The sequence below is a fragment of the Gymnodraco acuticeps genome, unplaced genomic scaffold (assembly GCF_902827175.1).
Source record: "Gymnodraco acuticeps unplaced genomic scaffold, fGymAcu1.1, whole genome shotgun sequence".
NCBI lineage: Eukaryota > Metazoa > Chordata > Actinopteri > Perciformes > Bathydraconidae > Gymnodraco > Gymnodraco acuticeps.
In genome coordinates, this window is record NW_022990042.1 from 2,435,868 (window position 1) to 2,449,041 (window position 13,174).

Here is a 13,174-nt window from a genome sequence, read left to right on the forward strand (position 1 = left end):
TTTTTTAATCACATCCATCAAGCCTCTTTCTTCAGAAGAAGAAGTATTAGCACAGTTTGTACTTTCTCTAGCTTTAGGCAGCCATCTGCCTCTTTGTTCCCTAAACGGATTTTATTTCCCCCAACATCAAGGGAATGTAAATGTACTTAAATTGTATAACGCTGTTCACAAGAATGAACATTTCCCTAAACTATTCCGGACGTAGGCCTATTTACAGTTCAACTCAGGTCTTCCCTTTTACCAAACCAGACGTTCTTCTTGTTTAAATATACACATATACAGTGGGTGAAATGTACTAAAAAATACTTTTTAAATGTCAAACTTTTGAAATGTAGTTAGGGTTCATTCTTATTGCACCCTTTAAAGAGAAGTCTCACTCAACCGCTCACACCGTTTTATGGGTTTGGAACAAGCGGCAAACTCTGGGGCAGAGTAGGGAGGCCAATAAGGAAGTGCCTCAAACTGCAGTTCATCTAGTGGCCAGTAGGAGCAGTCTGTAGAAGGGAGCAATTTCCATAGACCCCCATGTTAAAATGCCCAACTTTACCTATAGACCCTGACTGCAGCACGCAAAATGGGGCGTGGTCAGTTGTGGGCGGGGCTGGACGTCCGATGGGCGGGGTGTATGGATATCCTAATGAGACAAACAGCATCATCTGCTGGACAACTACAAGAAGTACAAATACAAATCTGCACTCGACTAAATATAATTTAGAAACTAAATATAAAAACGTCATACTAATTAAATGCATGAATGTATTTAAATATACCTTTTTATACCACATGTTCAATGTGGTATAAAAAGTCATATTTTATATATTAGTGTATTTAAGTTCATTATTTAATATTTGTTTTAATTGATTATTAATTTAGTCAGTTCTGTGCATACTCATATCTAGTCCATATATTTCAAATGATACATTGCACTGCATTTCATAGAATTATAGAAAAAGCATTTATTATTTACAACATTTAATATATAATAGAACAATCATTAAGATAACAGAACCGAAAAAACAAATACAGTAAATATTTTTAAAAAACAAGTATATAAAAAAAAAATCTATACAACAGTGAAAGGCTTTGCTGATGCAAACATTCAACCGCGCTCTTCAAAACAGGCATGAACCTTAAGGTTTTCTTTATCAATGCACTGCTCAAAAAACATTAAATAGTCCGACACGAAAGACAACAACAGCAACAACATATGTGAGGTAATCATATTTTTCACAAAACGAAGACCACACCATTGGGAAGCTTAACGTCTGTTTAATAAAAATAAGGAACAGGGGGAGGCTTGCAAAGCTCTGGGAGTTGAGACTCAGGTGCAGGGTGAGGGTCTCATTGCAGGTCTTCAGGCTCCATTGAATCCCCCTGGGGTTCTTGTGCTGAAAGAGGGAGACAGGAGAAAGGGTTAGATACATCTAGCAACCTAGAGGATGGGAAATTGCTGACCTATTTTAAACGTACCTTGTGTTTTCACTCTCACTTAAGTCCCTCTCCCTTTGCCATCAATCCAACATCAGCTGAGCTGCACCATAATACAGACAGGTAATAATCAACAGAATCACAAAGACATAATATGACTCTGCTAAAAACACTCACCCATAAGTTATGTTTTTGTTTACTGTTTGGAAGTCTCAAATATCCACTCTAAATCCATATCAATAGCGATGTATCACAAAAATAGCTCTCTTCCTTATTATTGTGTAACGTTAACTATATTATACTAGGGACTTTCGGAAACAGTTCTGAATTGGTTTGAATCCTACTTAAAGGACAGAAACAACTTTGTTTCTATAGGTAAATACACATCTGAGTTGACAAATATGACATGTGGGGTTCCTCAAGGCTCCATCTTGGGGCCTCTTCTCTTTAACATCTACATGCTACCACTGGCTCAGATAATGAAGAACAACAAAATAAGTTACCATAGCTATGCAGATGACACACAAATTTACGTAACAATTTTACCAGGAGACTATGCTCCAATTCAAACACTGAGTAAGTGCATTGAACAAATCAATGACTGGATGTGTCAGAACTTTCTCCAATTAAACAAAGATAAAACTGAGGTAATGGTTTTTGGAGCCAAGGCAGAACGTATAAAAGTTAGCGCTGAGCTTCAGTGTGCAATGTTCAAAACAACAGATAAAGCCAGAAATCTAGGTGTAGTCATGGACTCTGACCTGAGTTTCAACAGTCACATTAAAACTGTTACTAAATCAGCCTACTATCACCTAAAGAATATATCTAGGATTAAAAGACTAATGTCACAGCAGGATTTGGAAAAACTTGTCCATGCTTTTATCTTCAGTAGACTCGACTACTGCAATGGTGTCTTCACAGGTCTCACTAAAAAATCTATTAGGAAGCTGCAGCTGATTCAGAACGCTGCTGCTCGAGTCCTCACTAACACTAAGAAAGTGGATCACATCACTCCAGTTCTGAAGTCTTTACACTGGCTTCCTGTGTTAGGCCGCAAGGTGAACCTCGAAAAGTCCTTTAGAAAAGAAATCCCGCTCCACAGAAGTGAAACTACACAATCTTTAGTTCATAAAAAAGAACGATTCATGCTTATCCACCAAAAAAAATTTCGTCGCTAAAATTCCTGCCAATTCTTCTAGGCACGTAATTATTGGCTGAACTATTCCCTTCGAAGCGTAATAATATCTTGGTCCAAAGTCGTGCCACGGTTCATCACGTGATCGTGCTACACCAATTGGGTAGCTGCATATTGTCAACAGAAGTGAAAGATGGCGGCCGCCATGGTTTCATCGAGTAGCGGAGACGAGGAAAACGCACCAGAAAGTCTCAAAAAGTCAAAATTGTCAACACACAAACATTGTTACATGCATATTACGTCTGTGAAGCACGAAAAGGTTGATTGTTTTACCAATACAAGATGGAATACGTACAGGACAAGCTTACAACGGTCGCTCGGCTTGAAGGGAGACTCTCGGAACGTGGTGGCTGAAAACCACAAGCACTGTCTTGATTTCGAGTTCGAAGATATTCCTGAGGACGCTGGCTTCCACCACACATGCTACATAAGGTTTACCGACACAAAGGCCATGACGAAGGTGGAAAGACGGCTCGCACGTGAGGGAGATCAAGACGTTAGGGAGGACCTTGAGGTCGAGCCCATCCCATCGACGTCTCGCAGCACGTACCGAAGCCAAACAGAGAAGCTACGATCAAGGTCAGGCCTGCCAATCGCAGGCTCTGGCCCCGTCCTTCCTGCCCTGTGCATTATATGCAAGATGAAGGAGAAAATGATCATCAAAGCAGGCAAGCGACAAAGGGATCAACTGTGTAAGGCTGAAACATTAAAAGCAGGTAAGCAAACCCCCTCCCCCACCCACACACCACACACACACTACACACACACCACACACACACACACATTCTCTGTGGTTGAATAACTGAAAGGTACAATTATGTGTGAGAGATACGTCAACAAACTCATTGAGTTGTCCTTTTTTTCCGTTTAGGCAAATTGCAGAAAGCTGCTGAGAAGAAAGATGACCAAAGTGTTCTTTTACATATAAAAGACAAAGACTGTGTGGCTCTGGAGGTGCGGTACCACAAAAGCTGTTACAGTCAGTACACCATGTTTTTGCTGAGACCTGACAAACCAGAGACAGAACAGTAAGTTATTTCTCCTTGGATTGCTTTACCTATTTGCACTACCACCAGACTGAAGTCCAGGTGTGTGTCGGCGATGGCTATATATATATATATACACATACACATACTTAACATTATAAGTAAACATCCAATTTCCTTCTGTTATATGTGCACACAATCACAACACTTATTCATTTATCCATTTATTTACTTCTCATTCATGTGTTGTAGGGATGAGGCAATGTTTGATGCCAGTTACAAGCTGTTCTGTGAGAGGATCATCCGCCAGAGGCTGCTTGTCAACAATGAGGTGCTTAGAATGGGCCAGCTGAGGCAGGCCTTCATTGACATGGTGAAAGCAAACGAAGGTGTTGATGCTTCAAACTACAGGTAACTGCAATGTAATACAAGTCTTATTATTTATCATGTGCAAGGCCAGCTTTAAACAAAATGTGTATGACAGGCCTGTTTGGAGAAACCCCCATGATGTGTAGTGTGTAGTGTTGTTTGTGATGATGTGGGCCTTTATTTGGCTTCTTTGGTGTTAAATGTGCTGTATGGCAGATAGGTTCTAGTCTGTAATGTCTTGTATCACCTCCACCACTCTGCTTTTGATGGTACTCCTGTGACTCGTAATTGTCACTGTTTTGTTGTGTTACAGACAGGATCTGTTGAAGAAGAGGCTGGCTCAAGATTTCCCTCAGCTAGCGTTTCACATGCCCACCAAGCGCAACGTCTGCGAACTGGTTTTTGCTGAGACTCTGTCAAAGGATGCACTCGTGGACATGCTACCAGATCCATCCGGTACGGAAACAACACAGTCCAGTGAATTGAGCCAGACAGACAGCGACAATGAAACAGGGAGAACAAAGTGCCAAACAACACATGAGGACACAAGGACACTGTATACAGCAGCGTTGTTTTTGAAAAGACTGCTTAGTGACACTCCTGGCATGTCATGCCCATGGCCTCCCACTTCTGAAAATGTAAATGTCACTGAATCTCAAACTGTTGTCCCCATTGGACTATACAATCTGCTCAGCTGGATTATAGGTTCCACTGAGGAGCCAACACTGGATCATTATGTCAACATTGATGATGACGTACATTTGAAAGTGTTGTCTGTTTGTCAAGACATTGTGTACCTTGCTTCCAAGGGCCGCAAGCAGACACCCAAGTCCTTGGCTTTAGGTTTAACTGTTCGACATTTAACTGGATCATCACGCATTGTATCACTGCTTAACAGACTGGGACATTGTGCATCATGGGACACAGTTTTGAGTCTAGACACTAGCCTTGCCCAACTGACACTAGTAGAAGGCAGAGACAAAATACCGAAGGGATTCTCAAAGCGGACACCCACAACACTTGTGTGGGATAACATTGATTTTGGTGAGGAGACACTATCGGGTCGTGGAACTACTCACCATACAAATGGAATTATGCTCCAGAGTGTGCCCGGCGAGCCTATGTCCACAGCAATCAGACAGCCACTGAGAAAGGGAGTTACCTCATTCATAGCCCCCCCCCCAATGCCTATACAACCTTACCATCAGTCCAAAAGGCAAGGGCCACAGAACTTGTGTCAACCAGTGCAGTCAGCGACATGCAGAATGGACACCCACTTTGCTGTACAAGCTGAAATGGCATATGCTTTTGTGAAGTCCACATGTACGGATAGTTGTACAATCCCAAGCTGGACAGGGTTCCATACACTGCTTCAGGATGAAAACACTCTGCAGAAGTCCGCATTGTATTATCTTCCAGTCATTGAAGCCTCACCAACAGAGATGTCAACAGTCAACACTATCCTGAAGCGAAGTGTCCAGATTGCTGACCAGCTAGAACTGGATCATATAGTTTTAGTGTTTGACCAGGCTATATATGCCAAAGCACAGCAAATACGCTGGAAGGATGTTGAGTTTACAAAGCGTCTAGTGATTAGACTAGGTGAATTCCATACATGCATGTCCTACCTGAGTATTCTAGGCAAAAGGTTCGGAGATGCAGGACTGCAAGATATCCTCATTGAATCTGAAGTTGTTGCCCCAGGATCCATCAATGGGGTACTCAATGGCCATCACTACAATCGCAGCATGAGGGCTCATAAACTTCTATATGAGAGTCTGCAGCGCATCCGGTTTATCACCTTCATGGACTCCTTGCCACCCCAAGAGAGAGCTGCGTGCATGGATGTCATCACTGAGATGGAATGTGCCTTTCCAGACAGATTGATGGATGTTTTGAGTGCAGATCAGAGGTTTGATAATATGTGCTCGAAATATGCAGACTTTGTGCAGAGGAGGAGTACAGAGAATGCAACATTTGCTTTCTGGAGCTCATACATTGACATGATGCAGCTACTCCTCCTGTTTGTGAGAGCAACGCGAGAATCAAACTGGCAGCTTCACCTGTCAACCGTCCGGTTAATGATGCCATGGTTTTTTGCCTACGATAGAGTAAATTACGCTCGATATTTACCTGCATACTGGCTGGAAATGATGAATCTGCCTGTCACACATCCCTCTTGCCACAGTGACATGAATGTGAAAGGCCAGTGGACTGTCCAGCGACAAAGTGTTCATGGATTTGCCTCCATTGCTTGCGACCAGGCTATTGAGCAAACGCTTAACAGAGATGCCAAGACCAAAGGTGGCTGGACAGGGATCACACAAAATCGGTCTGCAGTGTATCGCTGGATACTGTCACAGCATGAAAGAGCCGCGATAGCAAGACAGTGTGAATCAATGGCAGGGATATCTCCTGAGCTACGGACAAGAAAAGACCTGGACAAGACACGCATCTCTGCTGATGCAAAGGCTGTGAGTAGAATCTTGGACACTATTGATTCCATGCTCAACCCTTTTGATGTACACCAAGACGGCATTGTGTGTCTTAGCTCTGGAAGAGTAGCAACAGGAGAAATCACAAAGGATTTGCTTGTTGCCTCAGAAAAGGGTGAAAATGCTGTAAAGGAGTTTATGGAGCAGAGACTGTTATCCAAAACAGTTGACATATTTGCCCCCATAATATCACAAAAACTCAAGACTCTCAGTGATCAGAAAAAGCCCCCCAAAAAATCTGCAGCAGGCAAGGAAGTGATTTTGCGTGCTGACAAGAAGTTATTTTCCAGGCTCCTCATCCTTGGCCAGAGCAGGAAAATTGAAATGAGGGAAATTCTGTCATATTCCTTGGGAACTGTGTCATATCCATTAGCAAGTGCTGATGGTTCACTTGCCAAAACAAACAAATCAGCTCTCATGGATCTATTGCAGAGCAAAGGTGGAGAGTGCTTGGTTGACAAAGTTCCAATAGGTGGTGCCATTCTTTTTGATGGCATGGCAGTCATGCAGGCCATGCCATCCAGACCAGCAACATTTGGAGAGCTTGCAGAGACCATACTGCAGAGCATACTCCAACTTGCTTTGCATCACAAGTGTACACGCATTGATTTTGTCACTGACCGGTATCCACCCATCAGCATCAAAAGCCTAGAACGGTCCCGTAGAGCTGATGCAGGGTCACAACTAATAACAATCTTCAGCCCAGATCAGAGAACTCCAACCCAGTGGAAGAAGTTTCTCTCTGACGGAAAAAATAAGGAAGCACTGGCCGAATTCCTTTATGTGGCATGGACACATGCAGACCTCACAACAGTGGGTAAAAACCTCAGCTTGTACATTGCCCATCAAAATCAATGCCACTGTGTAACTGTCATGGAGGGTGTACAGTCTGTTGATGTTGTTGAAGACCTGCAGTGTGATCATGAGGAATGTGACACACGGGTGTTTTTACATGCCCAACATGCTGCACAGGAGCACAAAGCTGTCATCATCAAGAGCTCGGACACTGATGTGGCAGTCATTGCTGTAAGTCTGCAGGCAGATTTGCCATGCAGCTTATATGTGTTCACAGGGACTGGCAACAGGACACGGATCATTGACATTGCCATGGTGTCATCAGCTCTCGGAACCAGTGTGTGTTCAGCCTTGATTGGAATTCACACGTTCTCTGGGTGTGACTCCACAAGCGCTTTCTATGGCAAAGGCAAAAGAAAGTCATTTGCTGTTGCATGTGAGAAAGATGACTACCTTAAGGCTTTCAGAAGTTTAGGTACTAACTTTGACTTGGAGCAATCAACATTTGCACTTCTTTGCCGGTATGTATGTCACCTGTATGATCAGCCAGCAGCCGAACGTGTAAATGATGCTAGGTACAAGGCTTTCTGTATGGCATCATCGGCCTTGCCAGAATTAAGCATTCCCCCTACTCATGATGCCCTCCATCAGCACTGCAAAAGGGCAAATTACCAGGCAGCAATAATGAGGTCCTGTCTCAAAAGAGAAATGAATGCTCCATCACCTGCTGGATATGGTTGGGAAATAGAGGATGGGAACTTACACGTCACCTGGATGACAAGAAATCCTGCCCCTGACAGTGTGTTGCATGTGATACACTGCAGCTGCAAAGAGTCTGCCTGTGAGAAAGGCAGATGTTCATGCTTCTCTGCAGGACTCTGTTGCACAGACTTATGTCGTTGCTCAAATTGTGCAAATAAAAAAGAAACAGAGGAAGAGAACGATGACTGCCCTGACACTGACAGTGAGGAATAGGAATAAAAGAGCCTTCTTTCCATCTTTCTTAAGCTCTTTTCTGTTCTTTTGGTTTTAGTGCCTGGCCGACGCGCTCACACATCACTCATAGATACGTTTGTTTTTGGTACTAGAACAGAGTATAATCAGCAGGACTCTTTTAACCAGCTGAGGCAATCACAGCACCAATCAGCCGCTCCGCCCAGCCTGACACCAATCAATTATACTACATTACATGTCCTTCTACTGTTTTCTATGTCATACCTTTTATATTTATAATAAATCTCGTTTTTATGGTTCATCAGTGTTGTTTTCATTTGTGGAGGGATGAATGAGTAAATAAATGAATCAATGGACATTGGTATAAGTAAGGCAAGGCAAGTTTATTTATATAGCACTTTTCAACACAAGGCAATTCAAAGTGTTTTACAAAAAATTAAAGACATTAAGAAAATGGCATTTAAAATCAGTCATTCAAAAGAAAAGCTAATAAAAGAAACATTAAAAGAAAAAATACATGGATAAAAGTTACAGTGCAGTCTAAGATATGAATAGTTCAATTAAAAGCAGCAACAAAAAGAAAAGTCTTCAGCCTGGAAGTACTGCATTTTATTGATCTAAATTACTTAACGTAACAAGTTAACCTTCTTCTTGGACGCAGAAATCAAGTCATGTTTATTTTAAGAGTGCATTTAACGTGTACAGGGTAACAACAGACAGACAAAAAGTCCTCAGTCTAATGGAATAATCCCAATGAACCTAGCGATGTGAACATGGCAGTCCAGGAATGATAGTTTGATAAATATGAGTTTGATATACTTTATTAATCCCCGTGGGGAAATTGTTTGTAGCTGGAGTTGGCTGATAAACGCTGCTAGTCAATGTTGATTCGATGGTCAACTCTGTTCCCAGATAGTAAAACCTCTCACAAATACCGCGTATATAACGCAAATACCTCGGACTTAGTGATGTATTAAGACATATGACAAAACATGACATAAAACAAGCATACAGCACTGTTTAGAATCCATTTGGTCTGGTTTAGCGTAACCACGGCGGCCGCCATCTTTCACTTCTGTTGACAATATGCAGCTACCCAATTGGTGTAGCACGATCACGTGACGAACCGTGGCACGACTTTGGACCAAGATATTATTACGCTTCGAAGGGACTAGTTCAGCCAATAATTACGTGCCTAGAAGAATTGGCAGGAATTTTAGCGACGATATTTTTTTGGTGGATAAGCATGACTCGTTCTTTTTTATGAACTAAAGATTGTGTAGTTTCACTTCTGTGGAGCGGGTTGAAACGATAACAGGGTTCACCTTATGGCCTATGTGTCAAAGAATAGATTTCAAAATACTGCTGCTGGTTTATAAAGCACTGAATGGTTTAGGCCCAAAATACATTTCTGACCTCCTGCTAAATTATGAACCATCCAGATCTCTCAGGTCTTCAGGGACTGGTCAGCTTTCTGTCCCCAGAGTCAGAACTAAACATGGTAAAGCAGCGTTCAGTTATTATGCTCCAAATATCTGGAACAAACTCCCAGAAACCTGCAGGTCCGCTGCAACTCTTACTACTTTTAAATCCAGGCTGAAGACTTTTCTTTTTGTCGCTGCTTTTAATTGAACTATTCATATCTTAGACTGCACTGTAACTTTTATCCATGTACTTTTTTCTTTTAATGTTTAATTGACAGCACTGTAACTTTTATCCATGTATTTTTTCTTTTAATGTTTATTTTATTAGCTTTTCTTTTAATGCCATTTTCTTAATCTCTTTCATTTTTTGTAAAGCACTTTGAATTGCCTTGTGTTGAAAAGTGCTATATAAATAAACTTGCCTTGCCTAAACTTGCCTTGCCTAGCTTAAACTCCAAAATGGATATCCTCATTTCACCACCTCCACCTACTACAATCACACGCCCCAATGTTATATTTAACTAATATGTAACTCCCTCCACCCCGGATAAAAGCACGTTAAGAAGCCCCTTTTCTCTAATTCCACAACGTTGGAGGAAATAACATGAGGAGAACGGATTAATAGGCTGTTCGTGGTTAACGTGTGTTGCTAACTTTCTCCGGCATTCTAGCCTAATCTGTTATCTGTAAACGTTAAATATACTGATTGAAGGGATAATCCACTAACATCCTTTAATACACATGTGTAGTTAATTAGATTCAGATGTTCTGATAATATCCGCAATATAAATCTTTAAACGTCTTCTTACCTTTAAAAGTCCATCACGAACGGTCTATTATGCTACAACTCTACTGCGCTGCTAGCCGCAGATCCTCTCAATAGTTTCCTGGAAGTTAGCAGCAAGCTAACTTCCGGGGAACTACTGAGAGGCTCCGCGATCCGCCATTGCTGTAAAAAACTGGTCCATTGGAGTGAACGGAGATGTCGTAACTCTTCTCTGGGCGGGGTCGGACATCCAACCCCGCCTTTTATCCGACCCCGCCCCATTCCGCGTTCCGCAGCGAGGACCTTCTCAACTTTACAGCAGAAATGTTTACATCGTGGTTAAAAAAAACCATTCTCTGTATAGTTAGATTCCCCCTTCATGACTACTGTGTGTGAATTGTTTAATAACATAACCCTTTTAGTTATATTAGGTCTTAACGTTTTTGCATAAATTAGGGCGTGGTAACCTTGAGTGACAGGGCTCTGCAGCAGGGGCGGCGCCAGGGGGGAGCTAGGGGGTGCTGAAGCACCCCCCAGGATTGCCAAAGCACCCCCTAAGCACCCCCAAGAAATATGTTTTGTTTTTTTTTAGAAAATTATTATTATTATTTTTATTAAATGAAATTAGAAATATTATTGATTACATCAATGCATATGTGAAACAAACACATTTTTGACCAAAAACATAAAGCCAACACAGGTGATATGATTAGGCCAATGGTCAGCACCCATTCGATTTTTGACCTACCCATAGGCTAAATTACTTTGTGAGACTTGATTGACTTCCTGTTAGCTAGAGCGCCAAATGATTTGCTAACAGCAAAGTGAAAAATTGATCGTTTTTTAGTCCTTAAACGACCACGTGTGGACACTCAATCAAAACCAACTGAAAGCGAGAGGGATTCTGCACATAATAGGCCTCGTGAGTACAAGTAGCTTACTTCTGGGTCTCTGTGTTTCATTCAAGCCCTGCTCTGTGTGTGTGTGTGTGTGTGTGTGTGTGTGTGTGTGTGTGTGTGTGTGTGTGTGTGTGTGTGTGTGTGTGTGTGTGTGTGTGTGTGTGTGTGTGTGTGGCACGAGCCATTTTGTGTGCGTGCGTGCGCGAGCAAGCGAGAGAGCTCGCCTCGCGCACTAGTGGGTATCTACCGGAGATCGTTGTGGTTAGCATCTGGTGCTAGCTAGCCAAGCTAATGGATATAAGGAGCTTTTTCAACAACAAGGTGGAGGGAGAACTCTCTCCTGTCAGACGGAGAGTCTCAGGTAACCTCAACTCAGGTGAAGTAAAGGACTCTCTCAGTGTTTAGATAGTTAACTTTAGTCTAGTTATCTCAGTGGGTCTCAAACGGTTTGTTTTAAAAGGGGAGTGATTTGTAAAATATCTATAAAGAAATAGAAAATCTGTTGACAGTTCTGTTTCGTATGGGTGTTGAGATGTATCCATAGATCTCTTAATGTTGCTCTCAAAGTGCACCAGATTGATGCTTTTAACTTAAATATGTAACAACAAATCTTCCCGGGGGAGCTAGCCCCCGGACCCCCCTAGAGGAGGTGAGGACCCTCCTAGAGGAGGTGAGGTCCGCTCCCCACTTGTAAAAATAGCACTTTACCCCTGCCTATATGCCGTGAGCTGATTATCGAGCCTTCATTGTAACAGTCGCGGGTGCACTGTGTGTGTGTGCGTGGGGAGTGTTGCAGTAGAAAATTCAACTGTAGCGCTGGTGCATTAATGGGAAACCCTAAATGTTTGAGCACCCTCTATGAAACGTCAAGCTACCCCACAGCACCCCCTAGAGAAAATCTCTGGCGCCGCCACTGCTCTGCAGTGAATGTTACTTCTAGCTTGCTGTCTCTCTGCTAGTAGCTCCGTTAGCTCAGTAAGCTCCAGGATGCAACAGGGGCTCAACTGCTTGGCTGATCCTGGGAACACAACTTGAACCCGGACGTGTTTGCTGTGTTGGTGCCTGTGGAGTATTCTTCATTTAAATATCGGACTTATCTTATGGTTCTGCGGTTAAAACAGACTGTCCCTGAATGCAGTTTCTTCGGTAAGTGAAATTCAAGCACCTTATTTCTTAGTGGTCTTTTTATTCAGCTAACGAGCGAGAGGAAGCTACCTCTGTGCTAACGATGCTATCCGTAGCATCCAAGTTAAAACATAATAGAGAAGTGTAAAACATTAAGAAGGATTATACTGTAGAACAAACGGCTTCTGTGTGAGGTTGGTATAATAAGGTAATCCTCGTACATTAGTTAGTTTGCTAGTTAGGTATGCATGATATTGTTGATTTAAATTAGCTATGCTCGACGATGCAGACAGCGAATGTTGTTGCAGTATAACTTGAGACATGACAACTGGCTACATTCTATTATTTTCGTCATAGGAATCCGGGGCGTGTACATTGAAGACCCATTGTTGACTTACCAGGAAATAAACATGTCGATCGCCTCGTTTGTCGTTTACGTTCATCTTTTGCTATATCTGCATTCCTAAGATCACTTTGATGCACATCAGTACTCGTATGTGAGGTTGTGGGTGAGAGGTCGATATCGTGACGCTTACAGGGAGGTATCGAACATTACAAAGTAGGTGACTGTGTGGATGCCTGTTCTAAACATTGCAAACTTGAATAAATCATTTAAATTATATATTTGTGTCCGACTTTCATTTGTACATCGTTCTTAATGTGATGTATAGTAGCTTTGATAGCTGTCCATAACTTCAGACAGCCTAAAAGTAAAACACAAGTTGTTTATTCGCAGCC

At 42.2% G+C, this 13,174-nt stretch overlaps 1 protein-coding gene across 1 annotated transcript; it reads left to right on the plus strand.

Moving 5' to 3' along the window:
- The first annotated feature begins 3,540 nt into the window (after nt 1-3,540).
- On the plus strand, nt 3,541-8,415 carry LOC117545607. Its single transcript, XM_034215454.1, has 3 exons — nt 3,541-3,651; nt 3,862-4,020; nt 4,292-8,415. The coding sequence occupies exons 1-3, from the start codon at nt 3,614-3,616 to the stop codon at nt 8,241-8,243; spliced, it is 4,149 nt and encodes a 1,382-aa protein (XP_034071345.1). The 5' UTR covers nt 3,541-3,613; the 3' UTR covers nt 8,244-8,415.
- The last annotated feature ends 4,759 nt before the right edge of the window (nt 8,416-13,174 follow it).

What these genes read in the sequence shown, in the direction of transcription:
- LOC117545607 (XM_034215454.1), top strand. Translation starts at nt 3,614, where the DNA reads ATGTTTTTGCTGAGACCTGACAAACCAGAGACAGAACA. An exon ending in GACAAACCAGAGACAGAACA is followed by an intron (nt 3,652 to 3,861) that starts GTAAGTTATTTC and finishes CATGTGTTGTAG; the next exon opens with GGATGAGGCAATGTTTGATG. An exon ending in GTTGATGCTTCAAACTACAG is followed by an intron (nt 4,021 to 4,291) that starts GTAACTGCAATG and finishes GTTGTGTTACAG; the next exon opens with ACAGGATCTGTTGAAGAAGA.